At 54.0% G+C, this 22,498-nt stretch overlaps 1 protein-coding gene across 1 annotated transcript; it reads right to left on the reverse strand.

Annotated features, from left to right (window-relative positions):
* Positions 1–7,916: 7,916 nt before the first annotated feature.
* On the reverse strand, positions 7,917–21,832 carry Pvalb (parvalbumin). Its single transcript, XM_042693251.1, has 4 exons — positions 21,682–21,832; positions 19,906–20,038; positions 18,582–18,691; positions 7,917–8,134 (listed from the first exon to the last, which is right to left on the reverse strand). The coding sequence occupies exons 1-4, from the start codon at positions 21,740–21,742 to the stop codon at positions 8,106–8,108; spliced, it is 333 nt and encodes a 110-aa protein (XP_042549185.1). The 5' UTR covers positions 21,743–21,832; the 3' UTR covers positions 7,917–8,105.
* Positions 21,833–22,498: the final 666 nt, after the last annotated feature.

The following is a 22,498-nucleotide window of genomic DNA, read 5'->3' on the forward strand; positions in this document are numbered from 1 at the left end:
GCCACACCTGTAACAGGGACTCCAACTATGTGTGTCTTTGTCCTCTGCCCCTTATTCTTTCTTTCTAAGCCTAACACTCATATCAGTACCGTGAAGACAGCTAGTGGTGAATGGAATCCATCTTCTTGTGGCAGCATGCCACATAAATATTTATTTATTTTTTTATTTAGTGCCAGTATTGGGGCTTAAACTCAGGACCTGGGCACTGGCCCTTAGCTTTTTCACTCTGGCTGGCACTCTGCTACGTGAGGCACACCTCCACTTCCAGCTTTTTGTGGTTAATTGGAGGTAAGAGTATTTTTCTCTCTGGGCTGGACTTGAACTATGATCCTCAGATCTCAACCTCCTGAGTAGCTATTATGGTATGAACCACTGGTACCTGGCTCTCATATTTCTTTTCTAATCAACTTTTCTATCATTTAGACTATGTCTCATGTCTTGCCCGACTTCTCTACTCATGGTAGATGGCTGTGCTTATTTTCTGGTAACATATTCATTACTCATAAATAAATTGAAAGAATAAAGAAAACTGTGGAAATAGTTGAGGTAATGTCTAAATGGAAGGGAAGAAAATAAACATGCCCTGGGGGATGATGGGAAGTCATCCTTTCTTCTCAGCCTACTTCCTCTGATTTGAAATGTACCATGCGTCCTAGCCTATGTATAGTATGATAGCATGCAGGCCAACTCTGCTTCTCCCTCTGGAAGGTTCTGGAAACACCAGCTGACTTCCTGGGGAACCTCTGGTTTTGCCATCAGAGGCCAGGGCCAAACCATTGCCATCTTCCTGGCCTGGACTCTAAAGCTAGAACCTACCTTATGTGAGGAACTGAGGAAGAAAGGGAACCATGACAGCACCCACTCCTAGTCAGCTCTGTGTGGCTATTACAAAATACCAGAGAGAAACGATTTACAGAGAAAAGATTTCTTTACAGAGAAAAGTTTCAGAAGTTTCAACCCAAGGTTGGCTGGATCCATTGCTTTGGACCTACGGTAAGGCAGAATATTACAGAAGCAGGAGCAAGGGGCAGAGGCTGCTCATTTCACGGCAGCCAGGGAGCAGAGAGGCGGGGAGGGGAAGGGGATAGAGAGAAAGGCAGGGGTCAGACCTCAAGGATACCTGCCCTATCCAAAACCAGGATAGTCTGGACACTGGTGAGCAACAAGTGACGCTGAGTGAGGGATGAGAAGGATTTGCATAGGCAGATTCCACTGATCATCACTGCCATACGTTGGCCACATTCTGCCTGCTCTCACTCTAGCTGGACTGGGACTGGGGGAGCCATCACACAACAGAAAGGGCCTCCCCTCTAAGATGCCTGTGCTAAGCGGCCACCTGCCCTGAAGGGGGCTTCCCACAGCTGCTTGGTGCCTTAGAGTGGTTGCCAGCCTCGTGCAGGGGACACACACACACCACACATACTGTATAGATAGCTGTCAAGTTTCCAGCTCTAAATGCAGAGTAAGACAATGTAGCCTTCGCTTGTGATTCATGACTAGCATCTCAGTAAAGGCCTCTTCTTCATGGCTCCTTCCTGCTTCTCCTCTGTCTCCCTCTTAGAGTCCTTCTCCAGGATAGCCTGTCCACTCTGACTGACCTCATTCCCCTGTACCTATCAGACTTCAGGCCACTGTAAGAGAATATATAATATAAATGACTTCAGAGGAAGGAGGTGTTTATATGAGTTAACTCACAGTTAGAGAGGCTTCAGTCCCCAGTCTCTGGCTCTGTTAGTTCTGAGACACCATGGTGGCGGGGGAGGGTGGCTGTGGTAGAGGCTGCTCACTTCATGGTAGCCAGGAAGCAGAGAGGAAAGAGAGAAAGAGGGCCCTGGGACCAGAGAGAGCCCCCACGATACACTCAGTGACCTACTTTCCCTGGCGAGGCTCCACCTGCTGAAGTTCCCAGAACTTCCCAAAATAACACCACCAGCTGGGGACCAAACCCTGAGCCAAACCAAAAATATATGAGCATTTTTGGAGGATATTTTCTACCCAAACTATCACACTCCTTAAAGGACCCCTTTAGTGAGCCATAGGAGCTCCACAGAGCCACAGCCCTGGGTCACATCCTCTTGGAGCCTTGTTTGTCCCTCCTCTTGAGGGAGGGCCTTGAGGGGCTATGTTTCTTCTTCCCAGGGCCATACCCTCCCTTCTGTGAGACTTTTCTGTGTGGTTCTAATCAGCCCATCAGGGGAGCATTTTTGGATCTTTCCAGAGAGATGAAAAATCCTTTTATAGTGAATTCTGCCTCCTCCCCCACAGCCTTTCCCCCCCCCCCTTTTGGTACTGGTTATTTTATTTTACTCTTTTCCTTAATCATGGGACTTGAACTCAGTGCCTGGGCACTGTCTCTGAGCTTTTTTGCTCAAAGCTAGCACTCTACCACTTTGAGCTACAGCTCCATTTCTGGTTTTCTGGTGGTTAATTAGAGATAAGAGTCTCATGGACTTTCCTGCCCAGGCTGGCTTCGAACCTTAATCCTCAGATTTCAGCCACCTGAGTAGCTAGGATTACAGGTGTGAGTCACCAGCACCCAGCTTGTATAGTTATTTTTGAGGCAAGGCCTTGCTTCCGGCCTGCGTTTCGATCTGTCTATTTGAGTTCCCGTTGTAGCCGAGAGGAGTGGCACAGGCCGCCACGCCCAGCTGCTTTCTGTTGGGAAGAAGTCTCGCAGGTCTTTTGCCTGGGCCGATCTGCGTTGTGCTCCTTTCACTCAGCCTCCCAGCTAGCTGAGGAAGGATAGGCGTACCCACCGATGGGTTGGGAAAGGGTCTGTCCATTCTTCTGCCTGTGTTGGTCTGCCTTCTGACTAATGGGTTGCAGGTGTGTCACCTGGGCCCACAGGCTTATGTGTCCTCAAGTTTTGGTAATGGTTTTTAATGAATTAATTAGTGTCAGTACTGGTGCTTGAACCCAGGGCCTAGCTGCTGTCTGTTAGCTTTTTCACTCAAGGTTGGTACTTTAGCTCTTGAACCCCAGCTCCGCTTCTGGTTTGTAGTGATTAATTTGAAGATGAATCTCACAGGCTTTCCTGCCCTGGATGCTGGCTTCGAACCTTAATCCTCAGATTCCAGCCACCTGAGTAGCTAGGATTACAGGTATGAGTCTCAAGCATCTGGAAAACACCAGGCAGGTAAGGGGTACAGTGAGCATTTAGAGGGGGTTTCCTGGCCCTGGGCCACCTCCCCTCATCTTGCTGCCAGACCAGGTAGACCTGGATGCTCCTTGCAAGAGGATGGGCCGACAGAGCTGCTTCCGCAGCCAGGGTGATGAAGCCAGGGTGTCAGGAAAGCATGGAGCTCCGGGCAGTACTGACTATCACTGTGGACTGCTCCACCACCCTGAGCTGAGCCTTGTTTCCCACAGCTCTGACAACAGTGTGCAATGAGCTGGGGCTCAGCAACGGTGCCCACTGATGGTCACAGTGTTCCCCACACAGCATGGGTAGCTGGGGTCTCCTGCACTATCAAGTTCCTAGGCATTGTACAGCTGGGGGCGGGGGGCAGGGAGGGCTGCTCCTCCCTCTGCCTGGGCTGGATTAGACCTCCATCTTAGTTGGTATAAAAGTAGGATTGATTGCTGGGCACAAAACAATCCCTTTGGGTAGGTAAGATCCATTTTGAGGAATGGAGAAGCCCCTTAGCTATGGTGTATGGCCCCAGGAGGAACGTTTGCCTTACACGCACAAAGGCAGATTGGCTGAGGTCCTCAGAGAAAACAGAGGAGTGTATACTAAGGTTTGTAGGAAATATGTGTATTTAGATCAGGACTCTTTACTATGTCATAGCTGATCCTCTCCCTTTCCTTCTATCCCTCTCCTTCTCTCCCTCTCCCTCTCTCCCTCCCTCCTTCCCTCCCTCTCTCTTCTTCTCCTTCTCCTCAAGGAGAAGATGCAAGATTTAAAACAGAAATCTACGAGGCCTCCGGACTTGAATCCCTGCTTGGCCCTCTGCTCTCTGAGTCCATGTCAGCCCGCCTGCTGCTCACATAGACCTGGGGTCTGGAGTCCTGACCAGCACCAGCTGGGATGAGCTTGGGTCACGATGAGTCCCCAGGGCCACACAAAGCAGTGGCTGTCTGCTTCAAGTTTGCTGGCAGGTGCCCTGTCGTCTCTGGTGCCCTACCTTGGGTAGCAGTGACCTTCCTGTCTGCTGACTGTTTCTCTTTGAGGACAGCACTGGAGGGCCGACACCTCAACAGAGGACAGAGGATGCCAGGCTGGCACCTGTGTGGCAGGAATGGGAAGTGGAGGGCCCCTGAGCTGTGACCAGGCCTGGCCTGGAGGTGTCATGTGCCGACTCTGTCAGCAGGGGGCAGCAGCCACTGAGGAAAAGCTGCAGGAGGGTGCCCGGGGCCTGCTTCCCTTTTAGATTTATCTTGTGGCTGTGTTTTTTGAAAGTTGAGCAAATCACCCCTCTAGTCCCAGGCCTCCTTTAACAGCCATGACAGCTCTTCTGCAGGAGCCAACTGCTGCTTTTCTAGAACATTCCAAGATTAGTGTTTTTCACACATTTTCAAGGCTGGCAGCAGGGTTGGGGAGGGGGGAGGGATGAGGTGGGGGTGGGAAGTGGTCACTCAAGCTAGGGTCTCTGGATTCACATCCCAGGGTCTAACCCAGGGCCCTGGCAGTTCCTTTGGACTGTGTGTGTGAACTTTGGTCCTTGTACTCAAGCACTGGAGAAAAAAATTCTAATGGCTCAGTCTGAACCCGGGTCTAACTGCAGGCTCAAGGTTCAGCTACTCCCTCTGGGTCAACCTTGTCCCCCCTCTTCAGCCTCCGCCCTACTGGATCTGGGGGACAGACTGCCCCTCCCCATCCCCTGCCCCTGTTTGGGGGTCCCCTTAGCGTGTATCTCAGCTCCCTAAAAATCTTAGCCCAAGAATCCACCCTTGAGCCCTTCCATTCTTTTTCCTATTCAGAAGCTAGCATTTTCTTTGAAAAACTGAACATTTTAAATAGGCAGTCTCTTCCTTTTTATTTTTACCTTATTTATTTTTTTGTGCTGGTCCTGGGCGTCTCCCTCCCCCGCCCCGCCCCACCCGCACCCCAGGGCTAGTGCTCTACTTCTTGATTCGCAGCTCCACTTCCAGTTTTTGGCTGGTTCATCAGAGATCTGAATCTCACAGAATTTCCTGCCTGGGGCTGGCTTTGACCGTCAATCCTGATCTTACCTCGTGAGTGGCTAGGATTACAGGCGTGAGGCACCGGTGCCCGGCAGAGTCCTTGCCATTATCCACGGCTATACACTCCTCACATGATTGAGAATCCCGCTAAGGTTTCCGGGGTGAAGTCTGACTTTCCCTCCTCCCCCTCCGCTGTCAGTCCTGGTGGCAAGCGGTGCCCCTCTCTGCCCTTTGAACTCTGCCCAGGGCAGCTGGGGATCTGCCTCTGTGGGATCTGCCTCAGAGCCTTTGATCCTGCTGTCCCTTCCCGACCCACTTACTCCTACTCCGATCTCTCAGCTCAGCACCACTCATGCTTGTGCCCTGCATATTCCATGTTGACAGTGACTTTCTTTTGTAGCTCCTGGCACACACAGTGGTGAGGGCAGAGGCTTTCTCTGTGCCCTGTGCCCTGGGTAGGGTGCACAGAGGTCTCTCTGCTAAGTGGGGATTCCCTAGGACTCGGTTCCCAGTCTCCCTCCCTCCAGAGTTCAAGCAGACCATGATTGGCTGGCTGTGATTGGCTGGCAGAGCCTGTGCCTGCAGCCCACACAGGGCAAACCTCCAGCTGTAAGCCGGCTTTGACAACAGTAGGATGACCAGAGACGGCCCCGAATCTTCTGACTTACCACGATTCAGATATCGGAGGAACGGGAAGTTGGATCAATCTGGGTTTACAGTTGAACTTGAAGCAAAATTTATGACTTGGAGCTGTGCGCAGTTGCCCCTGTGCCTGGTCCCTGCTAATCAGGAGGATGAGGCATGGGGATTGCTTGAGTCCAGGAGTTCAAGGCTAGCTTGGCAACATAGGGAAACCTCAGATCAAAGTAACAATGATAGCAACCCTATATCCCTGGGCCTGCCTCAGTGTCCCCATGAGAGCTTTCTGGGAAAGTTCTCACAGCCTGCTGGTTGGATCTCGGTTGGGATAAACCAGCTTGGCAGATCTAAGGAGCAGAGGCCGGCAGAGGTTGTTGTGTGACATGACTGGCTCTCCTCTCCCATAGCTCTCACCTGTTTTCCAAGTTTGTACTGGAGGCATGCCCATTCTCTAGAGAAGGAAACTTCCTTCCTTCCTTCCTTCCTTCCTTCCTTCCTTCCTTCCTTCCTTCCTTCCTTCCTTCCTTCCTTCCTTCCCTCCTTTCTCTCTCCTTGCTTGCTTGAGGAGCCTGACTGCAAAGGCCCAGGATGTGAAGATGTCACTGAGTTACAGCAGTGATTAGAAGCTGGGCCTTGCCAAAGATGTAAAGTCCCCAATCATTGTTCAATTGATTGATTCCCTGCCCCCTGATTCCACAGGGGCTCAACCGAGATAGCTCCTGGTCCTCCTTCCTGCAGCCATCACAGCATTGGAAGTTGGGTCCCCTGAGGGCCCCCGGGGCCCCCATGTGGAAATCTGACCTGTGCTGATCCTGATTTGTCTGGAGCACAGGTGGTCACATGTGCCCTGCATCTGTTCCCATGTTCACGTTCTCATCCATGGCTCTCCCTCCCTCTCGCTGCCTGTGCTTATTTGGCACTGGCTATGGCTTGAGATCAGCTCCTAGTTAGGACTCATGCCTGGACCTGCTGGCCACTCCACACAGGACACCCTAAGGTGAAGCCCTGTCCAGGGAGGAGAGCCACAGAGTCCTGCATGGCCACCCCCCTTCTGATTTCCACAGCGGTGTCTCTCCACATCCGCGGATGGAGATGATCCAAAGTGCCCAATCAGGTTGTTGGGGGGGATGAGGTAGGGGGAGAGGCAGAGGTGGGGGGAAATAGCAGAAGGCGAGTGATGTACATTGCATCTGTCTTTGAAAATGGCAGAAACAATCTCAATGGAAGCTGAAGTGGCCCAGCCAGGGTCCCTCCTCCTGGCCACTGTGAAAGATGCACAGAGGGACACAGGTTCCAGCGGTGGCTTCCTGAGCTGCAGCCCTGGTTCTGCCATTTTTGTGCTGTGTGATCTTGGACAACCATTTGCCCCCATGTGCCTCAGGTCCCAGACTACAGAAGGGCAATCAGGATCCTGTTCATACTTCCTAGAGTTGCTGTGCACGTTCACTCCTGCAGAGGGCGCCACAAAGAGCAAAGAGTCCATACCCATTGGATACTGCTTTCAAAGAGACGAAGTTTGGGGCCCCTGGTGGTGTAGTTGAGAGAAGAATTATTTCTTCGTTGGTCCTGGAGTAGACATACCTGGGGGAGTTTTGCCATCGTGAGGGGAGAGCCTACCTGATAATACGTCTAGCACAAAGGAAAGCGTGCTCTCAGACAAGAAAAGAGGAACTGTGTTATCAGAACCTTGATCTAGCTATTCTTGAAGCCATTCAGCCACATAAGCCACATATATCTGTCTCCTCTCCTCCTCCTCCTTCTCTCTTCCTCCTCCTCCTCTTCCTCCTTCTTCCTTAACTTACTTCAAGTTGGGTTTCTGTCATTTGTAACAGGAGCCTCTAAAAGGGCACCTACCCATCCATCCATAGATGTGCTCAAAACCGAGTCCTAGCTGTGCGGGCCCCACTTCCCACATCGCCCCCCTCTCCATCTACTACAAGATGGGGTTTAGTTACATCACTTACCAAGTGGAACACGTTCCAAGGATTAAAGGGAGTGAGCCCTGCGGTTCAACCTCTAGGTTGAGCCCTGAGGAGAGGCCCAGAGGCTGCCCTTCCATGCCCTTCCCTCTTTGCCTCCCCCTCCCCACCCTGGCGGGGGAGTCCGCAGCTCCAGCACCCACCAGACCTGGTCCTCACACACAGGCAGAGTCTGGTTGGTACAGACTTTATTGTTTCTCCAGCATTTTCCAGAAGAATGGTGTCATTCCAGGGCCGCAGGGGATGGGGGAGTAAAAAATAACATAAACAAACTGAACAGAAACGCAGGAGGGCGGCAAGAGGGGCTGAGATGGGGCGCTCGGGGCAGAGAGGTGGCAGGCCTGGGCCAGTCAGAGCCGTTTAGCTTTCAGCCACCAGAGTGGAGAATTCTGCAAAAGAAAAGGACAGGCAGTGAGTTACAGTGAGCAACAGATAGGGGGCGCCAGAGAGAATGCTCCGCCCGCAGGGTGCTTTGACTTGGTCTCTGTTCTGTTGTTTTGAGATAAAGATTCTTGCTCTGCGGCCAGATGAGCTTCAAACTCGTGGGTTTTCCTGCTTCAGTCTCCTAAGTGCCAGGAGTACAACCATGCACCACCGTACGCAGCCAGGCACTATTTTAATATCTTATTTAACTCTGACTACAATTGTATCATTTATCATCACTCCTAGTCCACAGATGAAGCAACAGGCTCAGGGACCTGCAGTTTTTCTGAACTTCGTTGCTGAGGAAAAACTGCCATGATAAAGAAGAGTCACCAGTTACCACAGCCCAGGCCTGCCAAAGCACAGGGTCTCTGCTCAGTCCCTGTCACCTCTGGAAAGTGCAGTGCTGTGATCAGGGAAGAGCCAGCTTGGGGAACAACAGTGAGGGGTTTGGCCAGGCATGGTGGCGAATGCCTGTAGCCCTTGCTACTCAGGAGGTAGAGACAGGAAGATGGAGAGTTTGACCTCAACCCAGGCAAAGTTAGACCGTATCTCAAAAACAAAATGTACAAGAGCTGGGGTGTGTGGCTTGAGCAGTAAGGCCCTGTGAGGATCTGGGTTCAACCCCGTGTAGTGTAAATAATAATGAGAAGGGAGAAGGGGCTGTAGGGCCTGAGCCTCTCTGTCTGTCCACTCACTGAAGACGGGAGGCCATTCCTCCTGGGGGACAAGTGAAAGGCAGGCTGTGACACAGGCTGTGACAGAAGCCAGCCGCTCACACCTGTCATCCTAGCTACTCAGGAGGTGGAGGCCCAAGGATTGTGGTTCAAAGCCAGCTTGGGAAGACAAATTCAATAGACTCTTAGTTCCAATTAACCAACCAAAAGCTGGAAGAGAAGCTGTGGCTCAAGTAGTAAAATGCCAGCCTTGAGCAGGAAAGCTGCTAAGGGGCAGCGCCCAGGCCCCCGACTTTAAGTCCCAGCACCAGTGCGCATGGGTGTGCGCACAGCCCTGAACTCCTTTGAAGCAGAACGCCTCTGTGGCACCCGCCATCCCGCCGCCCCCTTGTTCCCCACTGTAGCCGCAGCTCCAGGTGAAGGTGAGAGGGGACGCAGAGGTCAGGGGACTCCCCTGAGCACTGCCACAGTTCTGCAGGTCGTGATGATTCAAAACTTAAAAAAGTCAAAGAGCATAAAGCAACCATAGCAACACCTGCCATGCGTATCCTGGAGCTGGCTGGGCCCAGCCCCATCCGGGAGAGGGGCTGCGTACCTGGAAAAGAAGCGCCGCTTTCTCCCGTCCCTGAGCTGTCCCAGGACGGGGAGAGGGTGATCTGGATGTGGGGGTCTGGGCAGGGACTCAAGCTGGGAGACAATGAGGAGGCCACTTACTTGAGTGAGGGTCCTGAAACCCTGAGGCTCTTCGGCGGGCAGATATGGAGCCTCGAAAAACTACTGAGACACCAAACGCTCTCAGAGAACCCCTCCCCGGGCCAGTACCATAGGCTTGTTTCCTCGCCCAGGAGCCTCTGTGAGCCTGTGGGACCTTGGTTATTTATCTCCAAAAGGGCAGGAGAAGGGAGGGACTAAGAGAATGCACAAGAAGGGGTGAACTGGTTCAAGGTATGCATCCATAGAAATAGTGCCACGACCCCTTGTCCTGGTCTAATGAACCACCGTGCGTGTTGATGGTTTGTGGTCAGCATGGCCTTGGGGAAGAACGGTGCATCCAAGAGCGCCTGGATTTCCCCCCAACTACCTGGGGAGACACACTCACAGATGGGGAAACTGAGGCCCAGGGGTTTAGCTCCACCACGGTCACCACCACAGCAGAGGCGACGCAGCGGCACGCACGCTCGGCTCCCCGTCCACCCTGGAGAGTCTGACCTACTTTGTGAGGTGTAGAGTGACACCTGTCCCCACTCTGGTGTCACCGCCCGGCGGCTCTGTCGCGTCAGCCCTTTTTTATTTACTTCATGGTACTTATCACACTCTGAAATGATCTTATTTATGTACTTATTTTTGTCAGGCTTCCCCACAAGAATGGAAGACAACTCTTGGAGGGCGGGGAAGCCTGGCTGGCTCACACCCCCACCGCCAGCTGCTGGAAGGTTCTGGAACACTGAGAATCCTGCTAAACAAGTGGCGAATGGAGGTGGGGGGGGTCTCATGACCCCCTCCTCAGGGTTCAGCAAAGGGGTGCTGCACATGTTGCAAATGGGGAAAGAGAAGGATGGAGGCGTGAGGGGTGAGGATCACAGAGAAAGTAAGGCCCAGAGCCACTGCCTGTCCTCTGGCCTCAGGAAGCCTGGCCAGCTGGCCCCCCCCCCCCCCATGCGACTGGGGACCCAGTTCCTGCCAGGAATCGAGCACGGTCTGTCCAGCTTCTCTGGCAAAGCCAGCCTGTCCTGTCTGGGGCGCGGGGGCCCAGGGGGCTGGGCGCGGTCACTGCTGGAGAGGGGCCCATGGGTGCCCAGGCTGCTCACTAGGCAGGAAGGGGGCTGGTGGGGTCCCAGGCTGGGAGAAGCCGGATGCCCGGGAGCCTGAACCTCAGATGTATTTGGGGCCTGCGGGTTCTTTATGTGAAGCCCTTTCTCTGTGCACCCTGGGATGGCTCAGAAGCCTTCGGGGTGACCACAGGCCTGACTTTTATGCATTGGACCCAGGATTCTAATGAGCCTGTGACAGGGCTGGGGTGCGGCCCCCTCTTGGGCATTGTGTGTCCCCACAGGGCAGTACGGTTGGGGGCCCTCTACTTGAAGGGCCTTCTCCCTCCCTCCCCCCACCCCACCTCTCTCTGTTTTGTCGGTCATGGGGCTTGAACTCTGATCCTGGGCGCTGTCCCTCAGCTCTTCAGCTCAAGGCGAGCATTCTACCACTTGAGCCACAGCGCCACTTCTGGTTTTCTGGTGGTTCATTGAAGATAAGAGTCTCACGGCCTTTCCTGCCAAGGCTGGCTTCGAACCACAATTCTCAGATCTCAGCCTCCTGAGTAGCTAGGATTACAGGCGTGAGCCACCAGCACCCAGCTGAAAGGCCTCCTCTTGAACACCTTGTCTTGTCTTAAAAGCAAAGACAGATACCAAGGACCTGGAGGCGGGCCAGGCCCTGTCCTGAGACAGGGAGTAGGGGGTTGGAGGCCTAGGTCCTTGGGTGTCTGGACCTGGTACCCAGCCCCCTTCTGGCTCAGCTTTCTTGTCTATAGGATCTAAGAACACATTCTCTTGGCTCTAATGGGGGTGTTTGGAACCTGAGAACTGGGGTCCACTCCCAGCTCCCATCTCTTCCTCCTGTGATCTAGGTTCCCCATCTCACTGTTCATCTGAAAGGCGGTGCTTTGAGATTACCTAGTTTAGAGTTTGGAGGAGCCAGCCAGATGTCAAGGCCCACCAGAGCCGGCACTCAGAGCTGGTGCCCAAAGACCCTTGGGGGCCACTTGGACACCAAGCTTAGCCACTGCCTGGCATAGACAGGACGCTGGCACACTGGTTTATGAACATCGTTACTGCCAGAGCTACTGTTCATCTCCACAGTTCCCCAGCCATTTTCTGTCTCCACCTGGGCACCTGCTACTCTCAGCCTGCTGGCTTACGTTAGTGCCACTGTCCCTGGCAGAGCCCTACAACTAAGTAGGACAAGAAAGACCTAAACAGGAGACACAGGAAAGCTAAATCGCAAGCAGCTGACGGGATTTAAGTTTCCCAAGCACCATCTGAGTTAGCATCCTGCCTCAGTTTCCTCATCTGTAAGATGTAGGGCAACAGGAAGGATTCTGGGAGATGAGGGGTGTGGACGAACACCATTGAGATGAGGGGGCTTGAGCCTGGAGAAGGATCAAGAATGTTCTTCCTTTCCTTGTAAGACTTACAGGGACGGTGCTACCTTTGCGATCTGAACCTCTTCCCAGGGCCCTGCAAATCCCTGGTCCGGTGTCCTCGTTGGCTGATCAGAAAGAGATGGAGGAGGTGGGGATGGGATGGCAGGAGACGGCAGATGGAGGGCTGGCAGAGGCTCCTCTTTTCTTTCCCTCAGGAAACTGAAATTAGCCTAATGAGGTCTGCCCTAGTCCGAGGTGCTGGGGGATTGGACAAATTTAGAAGCGCTTGACAGGTGATGCTGATGGCCCCGAATGAAACTCAGAGACATTGAGTCAGCTTCTGGAAGGCCTCGCCTCTGTCCCTCCGTCGTGATGACCAGGAGACAGGGCCTGGCCCACTCCCGGTTTATCACCTCTCCTGGAAATAGCTCCCAGGCTGGGTTTCATTTACATAGCTATTGCACGCAGAGATCACTTTCCTATCTCGCTAAGCCAGGAGGCAGGGTCATTTGGGGTCAAGCCAGGCAGCCCCGAAGAAGGAGCGTCAACAGTTCTCTGGGGGACTCACTGGTGTCATTCCATTTCATCCCCATTGGCTCAGACCCAGTTTCTTTACAGGGAAACTGAGGCAGGACGGCTCCTGTGGGAGGATCCTCTTGGCTTGTGTCTCCTGCTCGAAGGTGAGTGGAATGGTCCTGCACCCTGACTCTGCATCCTGACTCAGCTGTGGCCTCCAAGGTGGAGGGAGAAGGATGGGTGGAGGAAGGACGGAAGGACGTCTCGTTCTGCCCTGACCGCTGCTCCATTTTCCCAGAGGCCAGTTACATAAGCAGCCTGCACCGCATCCTCTCCCGGCTCTGTCTTATCTAGCGCAGCACAAGGCTAGAGCTGGTGAACATCCACTCGGGAATTCAGAGGAGCAGATGGCTTAGCACAGGACCCACTTAGAACCCCAAAGGCTCAGGAGGAAGAGATACGATTAAGAGGCCCAGATCCAGTCTTGGATCTGCCCATAACCATCCACCAGGCCTCGGTTTCCACATCTCTCCCTTGGCTTTTTCCACTCAAGGCTGGCACTCTACCATCTGAGCCACTGCTCTACTTCCGGCTTTTTGCTGGTTACTTGAAGATAAGAGTCTCACCGGCTTTTTTTTTTTTTTTTTTTTTTTTTTTTTGCCTGCTCTGGCTTTGAATGGTGATCCTCAGATCTCAGCCTCCTGGGTAGCTGGGATGACAGGCGTGAGTTCCATTTCTGTGAGGCTAGGTCTCCCACACATTGCGAAAGGCTTCGAGGCAGCTTCTACACAAAGCATTCCCATAACTTGAGAGGAAAGGACTCATTTCTCTGACGGTCGCTTTCGGCAGTGGGGGATGTCCGGCTTTGGGCCTTACAAGATCATTTAGTCCAGCCCTGCCAAGGCCACGGGCAGGACTCGAAATTCAATAAATCTACGAGTTGTTTTTTCTCTCTTTTTCTGTTTTTTCCAAAGTGAAATTCAATAAATCTTGGCCCCAGCAATGTTGCTGTAAATACACAAATGGCCCTTGGCAGGAAAAAGTTCCCCAGCCCTGCAAGCAACAGAACTGTGAGGCGATGATGCTGTACCCCTACTTTATCGATGGGGGAATGGCTGCTCTAAGAAGGAAGTGGGGAGGGGAGGAGACCTCCATAGGGCTGGTACCCAAGCACTTGTCTATTCCCCTAGTTCTGTGACCTTCAACACCTCCCTGCTGTACTGGAATGCTTAAGGATGAGTGAGAACATTTGTCCCCCAGAAGGAGCAGCTGGGCTGGCCCACAGGTGGAGGTGTGGTCCGTGGTCTCCACTAGGGTATGAACTATAGGCACCTCTCAGCAACAGGAAATGCAAAGCCCAGGCTCTTGAAGTGGGACAGGTTTCAAACACATAGGAAAGAGGAGCCATCAAGGACTGGGTGGGCAGGAAAAGGATCACTTGTGCTGTGTGGCACTGTGTGACGCTGTGTGTGTATGTGTGCATGCGCGAGTGTGCAGACAGGGCCTGAGTGTGTGCAGGTGTGTAGGGGGTGTGTGTCCACGTGTGTGTGCATGAATGTGTGAAGGGGCCTGTGCATGAGAGGGGGGGCTGCAGGAATGCGTGCACATGCGTAAATGTGCCCATTCTCAGCTGTAGCTCAGAGAAGATCTTGTATTTAGAATTGGATACAGGATCCCAAGCGTTGTGGTCAACTGTTGGTCCCCTGGGCCTCAGTTTCCTTGTCTGTTCGTGGGGAACCCTTGTGAGGTTGAATGAGCTGAAAGAAGTGAATCTAGTTGGGCGGGATGCAGGTGGATGCTAAGCTGAGTTCCTGTCGACCGTGTGGTCCTGACGCGTGGTATTGAGTTTGGGGAGCTGGGGCTACCGACCCTCAAGCTCAGGGCTCTCTACTACTGAGGGACCCCAGGCATGCTCCTTAACTGCTTGGTGCCTCAGTTTCCCCATTTGTAACATGCAACCAGTGATGGCCCCTACTCCCTAGGGTTCTGGTGAGACACTGGTTCTCAAAGTGGAGTTCCAGGGACCACCAATATCACCTGGTTACTTGTGAGAAAAGCACACACTTGGGCCCCACCGAGAGATCAGAAACTCCAGGGAGAGTTTCTCTCCAGGACAGTCTGTGGCCCTCAGAGGTCTGGAACCAGCTCTGCCCTGGATATTGCTGGCTAGGACAGGAAAGCCCTGGAGGATGGGCCTGCCGCACTGCATTGTGGGCCTGCCAGCCTTTGCACACGGCCTTGGTGGCTGTACCAAGGCTCTTGGACAGCCTCCACTCCTTCCTAACTTCTCACACCAGCTCGGCCCCAGAATTTCTGGGCGGAGGCTGTGAATCAATCGATCACATCTCTAAAAGTCCGTCAGCTTCCTGGAAGTACTTGCCCAAAGATGAGAATGTGCAGCACTATTATTAGAATGCGGCCTTCCTTCCCACTCCCTCCATTCTGGAATCTTAAAGAACCTGGGCAGTGTGGCTCCCCTTAGAGGGACAAACAGCTGAGCGAGGTGCCGAGCCTGGCTCTGAGCTTCCCTGAGACCCCACGGGCAAGAGCTCCCCACCTCCAGCCTTGGCTTGCAGACAGCCTCTCCCTAAATGCAGGGACCTCCCCTCCTCCTCCCTGCACCTGGGGAGGGAGCAAGAAAGGTCTTCATCTACTTCCTTCATCCATTCACAGATCCACAAAACCAACTTTCCACTGTTTTCCCCCTGAACCCCAAGCCCGATTCAAGATGCTGGGGTGAGAACCGGGGAGCAGGCAAGCCTCTGCTCTGTAGCACTGGCACAGGTTGGGAGAGACACTCAAGCAGTAAATCAGCTAAACTCACTAGATTGTGAGCAGAAGAACAAAGCAGTACCGGGCAGGAGTGTTGCGTCCACAGACCTGAACTCACATCCTGACCTTCTCTCTTCCTACCCACAGGGGTTTAAGGCAAACCCTCAGGTTCTCTGAGCCTCGGCATCCCGACCCATAACCCCAGATTGTAACAACACCCGTTGGTGCCTGGCACCAATTCAGGCCTCCACGAGCTTGGCCATCTCTCCTGTCATTCAAGGTCATACAGCTGGGCCGCATCAGATTCCCGGGCCTTGGTGATCCACTGGAGTGCCTGTGGAACCCCCAAATTAGGAAGAGACCCCAGAGATTGGCTGGCGATCTGATCTTGGTTTTAAACACAAGGCACTTTGCCTTGGGCAGAGGCCCCCTGGCTTCAGAGAGTGTGCTCTGGTAAGTGGGGCTCTGGGGCTCTGGGAACTGAACTTCCCGAATCTCCCCCACCCTTGTTACATCACCACGTCGCCTGGCCCTGTGTGGGCATGGAGGAAGGGTGTCTGTCTGTCTCCCCTCTGAAAGCACGGGCTGTGGGGCCCGCTGCCTGACGAGGGCAGCTATAACCATTGCCCATTCCTTTGCCCCTGCCTTCGGTGTTGAATCCTAGCTCTCCTGCTTGCCCGCCACATGACCTTGAACCTCAGAGCTGTCCTTGATACTACCACCCCACAGACTCTGCCATCCTGAAGCATTATCTACCTCCCCTCCCCACTCCTTTCTTTTGGTGCCGGTACTGGAGCGTGAACTCAGGGCCTCAAGCTCTTGCTTGGCTTTTTCCTTCAACCTGGAGCTCTACCTCTTGAGTCACACATACCTCCATGGCTGGCTTTCTAAATGGTGAATTGGAGATAGGAGTCTCATGCACTTTCTTGTCCAGGTTGGCTTTGAACCGTGATCCTCAGGTCTTAGCCTCCTGAGTAGCTAGGGTAACAGGTAGCACCACCAGTGCCTGACTGTCATCTACCTTTATAGAGCCTATGCCAGACGCACATCACATGCCCAAATAGTTCTCTTACTCCTGGCAAGCCAACCATCTTCTGCCCCTTTCTAAGCACACTGACTGTTGCTGCCATCCTGCCTTAGCAGATGCCAATACCTGGCCTAAAGCTGCCTCTGCTGCCCAATCACGGACATTCCAGCCCGCATTCTCCAACTGTGTACCCCCAATGTGCACGTATGCATACGCGTAGAGCTGGAAATATGAGATGGAATAAATTCTAGTGCAGCCTCTGTTACTTGAGCACATACTTAATGCTCAGCGCTCAGTTCTCCCCTGCTTTTCTGGGCAGATTATGGAGGAGGAAGCCAAGAGAGAGGGTTAGACAGCCACTACTCAGGGCAGCCAGCCTAGCAATGATCTAACTCACCTCTGCCTTCTCCAATGCTGGCACTGGATTGAGCTCGGGAGAAGAGAGGCAGGAAGGCAGGGAGGCAGATCAGAGACTGCCCCGTGTTCCCTCACCATTTAGGTAGTCCGTAAATAGCCCGGCCATGCCCCAAGCCACCATTACCTCTCAGCAACTTCCTTGCCACCTTGGAAAACCTCTTCTTTTGATCCTAGCCACAAGAAGAGCAACTGGGGTCAGACGGCCAGGGTCACCTCTGCACCTGACCTTGGCAGAGACTCCACATTCTTGTTTCTGGCACCAACAAACTCTCCTACATCAACTTCTATCCAAGGTGTGCACAGGGGCGCCCGCTCCAAAGAAAATCTGTATCTCTAGACACTTAATTTCTACAACACGTCCAAGCAACTCAGAACAAGCTTGTGCACCTGGGTGCCAGGCAGAGGACCCAGGTGTGGCCAGGTGAGGCGTGCAAGGTTGCAGGTGTGAGGGGCACAGCGGAACGATGGTGGGGGTCTGTGCCTTGCACTCACTCCACAGGTGCTTGCTCACTACCGGCTCCATGTCGGGTAATGGCTAGATACCTGTGATCAGAGGCGCAATACCATCTGGTCTCTGTTTTAATTCACTTGGCAGTCTACCTTTCCCATTTGCTGTGCGCCTGACCTGGTTCTGAGCACATTCACATGAGCACATCTAGTCTCACAAGGGCCTTGCGAGGTCTCAGCCATCTTTAGCCTCAATTCAGAGATGAGAAACCAAGGCCCGGAGTGGTCACAGAGCTAACAAGGCTGGGGATTTGATTCCCAGAGTCACCTGTAACCAGTTTTCTCTTAAATTGGCATGGGATGGCCTCAGCAGGCTACAAAGATGTATTCAGATCTGTTTCTAAGTTCCTGCTCTACCACTATGTCCTAGCTCTTTAAAATGGACCAAACACCCATCTGCAAAATGTCAAGATGCTGAAGATAGCTGAGGAATGTACCCTGCACCCCTGCCCCCAAATGCCAGGCAGGCTTGAGGGACAGGGATCCCGCCCCTGTACGCAGAGCAGACCTGGAGAAGCACCCTTCCTCATTCCTGGGTGAGAGGGGCTGGCTCTTTCTCCTGGCTCTCCTACAGGGCTGGCATGGTGTGTGTGTGTGTGTGTGTGTGTGTGTGTGTGTGTGTGTGTGTGTATACAGTATATATACTGTATATATATATATATACTGAAGGCCAAACTGGAGACTTGAGGTACAGGACATCAGGAGAGGATGGAGAGGAGATAAAGAATTTCCACCCCTGGGATGAGACACTCTGAGGGGGTCCTTGGGGACCCGCAGGTCTGGTTTCCTCCGGCTCAACAGAGAGGCCATGCAGGGTCACACAGCCTGTGGAGGCATAGCCTAGACCAGAGCGTTGGCAAAGAGGAGGAAAAGCCAGCGTCTCCTGTAATATCTGCTCAGTAGGGAAAAGGGGAAAAATATATCTATTCTTCTGGGGTCAAATTTAGGAAAATATAGCAGCTTTTGTTTGTTTGTTTGCTTTTTGTTTTTTTTTGGTCCAGTTGTGGGGCCTGAACTCTGGGCCTGGCTGCTGTCCCTCAGCTCTTCAGCTCAAAGCCAGCGCTCTACCACTTGAGCCACAGCGCCACTTCTGGCTTTTTTCTTTTTGCTTATGTGGTGCTGAGGAATCGAACCCAGGGCCTCATGCATGCAAGGCAAGCGCTCTACCACTGAGCCACCTTCCCAGCCCAATATAGCAGCTTTTTATTGCCTCACTGCGGCTCAGAGATCTCAGACCTAACCTGTCACCTTTGTTTTTTCCCCCTGCAAATGTCTCTTTCTTTGGAACAAACACAGCTTCAAACCATTCGCATCCACACAACTTGGGATCCACAAGAGCCCAGGCCCTGGCTACGCACCTTCAACTCCGATCTTGCCGTCTCCATCCTTGTCCCCTGCGGCAAGCAATGTCTTGGTTTCTTTAGCAGACAGGTCTCTGGCATCCGAGGAGAAACCCTTTAGGATGAATCTGGTGGGAGGAAAGGGAGACAGTGGGGAGGGAGTCAGGTGAAAGGTCACCTTGCCCCCTCCCCCATGGCACGGGTGTGGCTGGGCCAGCCCCAGGTCACTGGTCTGCCTGGTGGGGGGGAGGGAGACCAGCTGTCCTCCACAAGTATCCACCACAGGTCTCCTGGAGGGTCAGGGGGTCAGGCTGTGTGGCTTTTGGGGGCCTCGTGGCGATCTTAGGATGCCACCTGGATAAAGGAGAAGTGGGTCAAGGACTCGGGGAGAGCACAGGGCATGCTGGGTAGTATTGGAGGAAATGGAGAGGGTGAGGCAAGTGTCAGGAGGTTCCCTGGAGAAGGTTTTACCTGAAGGACAGAGGTGGCCTGGATGTGTACCTGTGCATGTTGGACATGGATGGGTGGGAGAAGGTTCTAGATAGAGGGGGACCCTGTAGGATGCTTTGGGGGAATGGATACATAGGCTAGATGAGGGAAGTTCTGACTTAAATGGCTTCTCCCCAAACCCTTCTTGTCCCTCCTTCCCTCTCTTCCCTCCTTTCTCCCCCCTCTCTGGCCCCCACTCCCTCTCCCTCCCCCCTTCTTTTTCTCTGACCAAATGCAAAATAGTCTTGGCCACTGCGTGACACAAAGCACAGATGTGGGCCAGGTGGGCGGAGGTGAGGGGGATTTGCTGCTGACACAGCTTTGCATTTTTTTTTTTGTTTGTTTGTTCAAAGCTTCTCCTGAGTGCTTTGCTCCAAGGACCCTGGACCCCAACATCTGGCTCCCAGTCCCTGGCTTGCCCAGAAATTGCTCTCGGTGGCAACTCTGAGAGTGATGGGGTCTGCTGAAGGGCGAAGGTGCCTTTCAGATGCATGAAAAAAAAAATCAATAAATGCTAACAAGAATGCCTCCTGCCTGGCCTGCGGCGTGAAGCAGTCCGGACAAATGCTTGTTCATATGTATTCAATTATTAAGTAGCAGCATTCCATTAGCAATATTAAGTGGCTATCATTTAACCTAGTTAGTTGCACTTTGAGCAGAAGGCTTGATTTTTCCGGAAGCAGCGGTGCTGGAAGTGAGCTTCCCCTGGCACCCAGGGGTCGTGGGGGGTCAGATCGGAGCCTGCTTGCTGTGACAGATGGAAGGGCATCTCGGATGGGGACAGGAAAAGCCCAAACACCAGCCCTTCCCCTTCCCAGTGCTTCCTCCCTTCACCCCTCAGGCCTCAGTTTACCCCAGCTCATCCTCCTCAATGAAGCCACTCTTGTCTTTGTCCAAGATGTGGAAAACCTTCTTCACCTCGTCCGCACTCTTTTTCTTCAGGCCCACCATCTGGAAGAACTTTTTGTGGTCGAAGGATTCGGCAGCTGGGGGGAGAGGGGGGTGGAAAAGAGGATCAGGTTAAAAAGAAGACAGAGATGGGGTGTAGGGCAGGGTGGGGGTTCCGGCATTGGTTATCCAGCTCCCCCCTTTCCCAAAAGGACAGAGGGAGTCCACACCAGGCCAGGTGGCTCTGTCAAGGTCACAGGCTGGAGGTCCTCCCCCCACATCGCACCCCTGTTCCCCCTCCTCGCACCTCTTGTCAATGGTCTGATAGCTTTTGGCTTTCCTAAAACTCCTTTCTACACAGTCCTTTGGGTGGGAGCCGAGCGGAGTGGCCTGGGATGTGGATGGAGGGGGCACGCGCAGGCGTGTGACCTGCTAGAGAAGGGACAACCTTCCCAGGAAAGCCACAGTGAGAGGGAAAGGGTTTTTTTTTTTTTCTTTTGTCAAGGTCAAAGGAGGAAGATGGGAGGAAGGGCGAACCCAGACGTCCTGGCAATGAGGCAGAAACCCATCTGTGGATGTGTGTGTGAGTATGAGTGTGTGTGTGCGTGTGAGTGTGTATGTGTGTATGTGAGTCTGCATGTGTAGGTGTGTGGGGTGTGAGGTATGTGTATGTATGTGAGTCTGTATGTGTAGGTGTGTGAGGTGTGTGAGTCTGTATGTGTAGGTGTGTGTGTATGTGTGCATGAGTCTGTAGGTGCATGTGGGTATGAGGTGTGGGGGGGGAGAGTGTGTATGTGGGGGAGGGGGCTCCCCCTTTCCCTGGTTTGGTGTGGTGGTGGGTGGGTGGGCACAGCTCCCTGGCCATCTCCCACAGCTTCCCCAGTGGGAGAGGAGGTGCCCGGGAAAGAGGGAGATGGCTGTCTCTGGCTCTCCCTAACTTTCTACAGGCACCTGGTGGGTGGGTGTGGACGCGAGGCCATTGAAGGGAAGGACCCCTCTCCCTCCCATGGGGCTGAGGGATGGAGCCGGGCAGGTCATCCTGCTCGAATCCCTCTTCTGCTGGGCTAGATGACCTTGGACCAGCCTCCCCTGCTGCCCAGCCTCAGTTTCCCTACCTAGGTGGCAGAATGGGGAAGGCTGACAACTAAGCTAAGGTTCCCAGCAGGGTGGTCTGACAGCCGGGGAGCTCCCCCCCTTTCTTGGCCACCCCCTTAAGGGGACTGGAAGCTTCAGGTGCTCAGGGCTTCACTCAGGTCTGGACAGAGCACCTGCTTAGGGAAGGTCACCACGCCATCGGGGCACCTCCCCCCGCAAAGGTGAGGAGATTTGAACCCTAAGGGTCAGGGCGCTGGGGCAGTCTGCCTTCCAGGAAATGTCTTGTCCAGAATAAGGATGGAGAAAAAGAGTGTCGTGGGGAGAAGACACGGCTTAAAGGGAAAGTCCTCCCCACCCCTCCTCCGCTCCCCGCACCCAGAACCCCGGCGGAGGTCCCTCCTCGGACCCAAGTCCTCCCAGCGAGGCCACCGTTCCAGTGCCCACAACTTTGTGCATCAGCCAGGGCACCCACCTTCCCCATCGCACCCTGAAAAGCTGAGGACCATCGGGGGCCCCCTCCAGGCAGGGGTGGGGTAGGGGAAACGATGCGGGATGCGGGAGCGGAGAGGGGTCGGCTGGGGCGGGCTGCAGGGGGGCAAAGGTGGCAGCCGGGTGAGGGCAGGGGGGCGGGAGGGGGGCTGCTCACCGGCAAAGGCTCCTATCGCCTTCTTGATGTCCTCAGCGCTGAGCAAGTCTGTCATCGACATCCTGCAACTGTTTGAGCGGGCAGAGCAAGTGCGAAAAGATTAAAAAGTGCTCTTCTCATCATTTCTGCTCATATGACCAGCGCTGCAGTGGCGCGCGCCAGGCGCACGCACCGCCCGGCCTGGCACCGGGCCAGGGGCGCCGGGCTCAGCGCTGGGCTGGGCTCCACGGGCCGTGGGGGCAGCCGAGGGGTCCGCGGCACCCCAGGAGGTGGGGGGAGGGGGGCTGTCGCCAAAGTGCCAGCTCGGGAATTGAAGGGGTTTCCCCTGCCACCAGCCGGGACTGGAGAGATCGCTGGCCCCTCAAGGGCAAGCAGGAGGTTTGGGGCATCTCTGATCTGGATGTGGGGAGTGATGCACCCCCCCCCCCAGTGGGACCCAGGCCTGCAGGGGCCAGTCTGTCCTCCCCGGGGGCCTGTCTGTACCCCTAGGGGAAGGGGTGGGGAGGCTCTGGCCTTTACCCATTCCTGCTCCATGTCTCCCTTAGTCTCTTCTCTCCTGGGCTCCGTATGCCAAGATATGCTGCAAAAATCTGCCTGCTGAATTGTGTGTGTGTGTAATCTGAAACCTCACCCTCCAGAGGTGCAAGCTTGGCAAGGCTCCTCAGCTCCACTCCTTTTTCTCCAGGTCCCCCAAATCTGGGGCCCCCCACTCCCCTTGGCTATGAGGACCTCCCAGGTGGAGGACACTGTTGAGGGTGGTGCTTAAGCACCGCCTCCCCAGGAGGCCGGTGGGACTTGGGGTGGGGGTGGGGGAAGG

This window comes from Dipodomys spectabilis, unplaced genomic scaffold (genome assembly GCF_019054845.1).
Source record: "Dipodomys spectabilis isolate Male_0828 unplaced genomic scaffold, ASM1905484v1 ptg000163l, whole genome shotgun sequence".
Classification (NCBI taxonomy): domain Eukaryota; kingdom Metazoa; phylum Chordata; class Mammalia; order Rodentia; family Heteromyidae; genus Dipodomys; species Dipodomys spectabilis.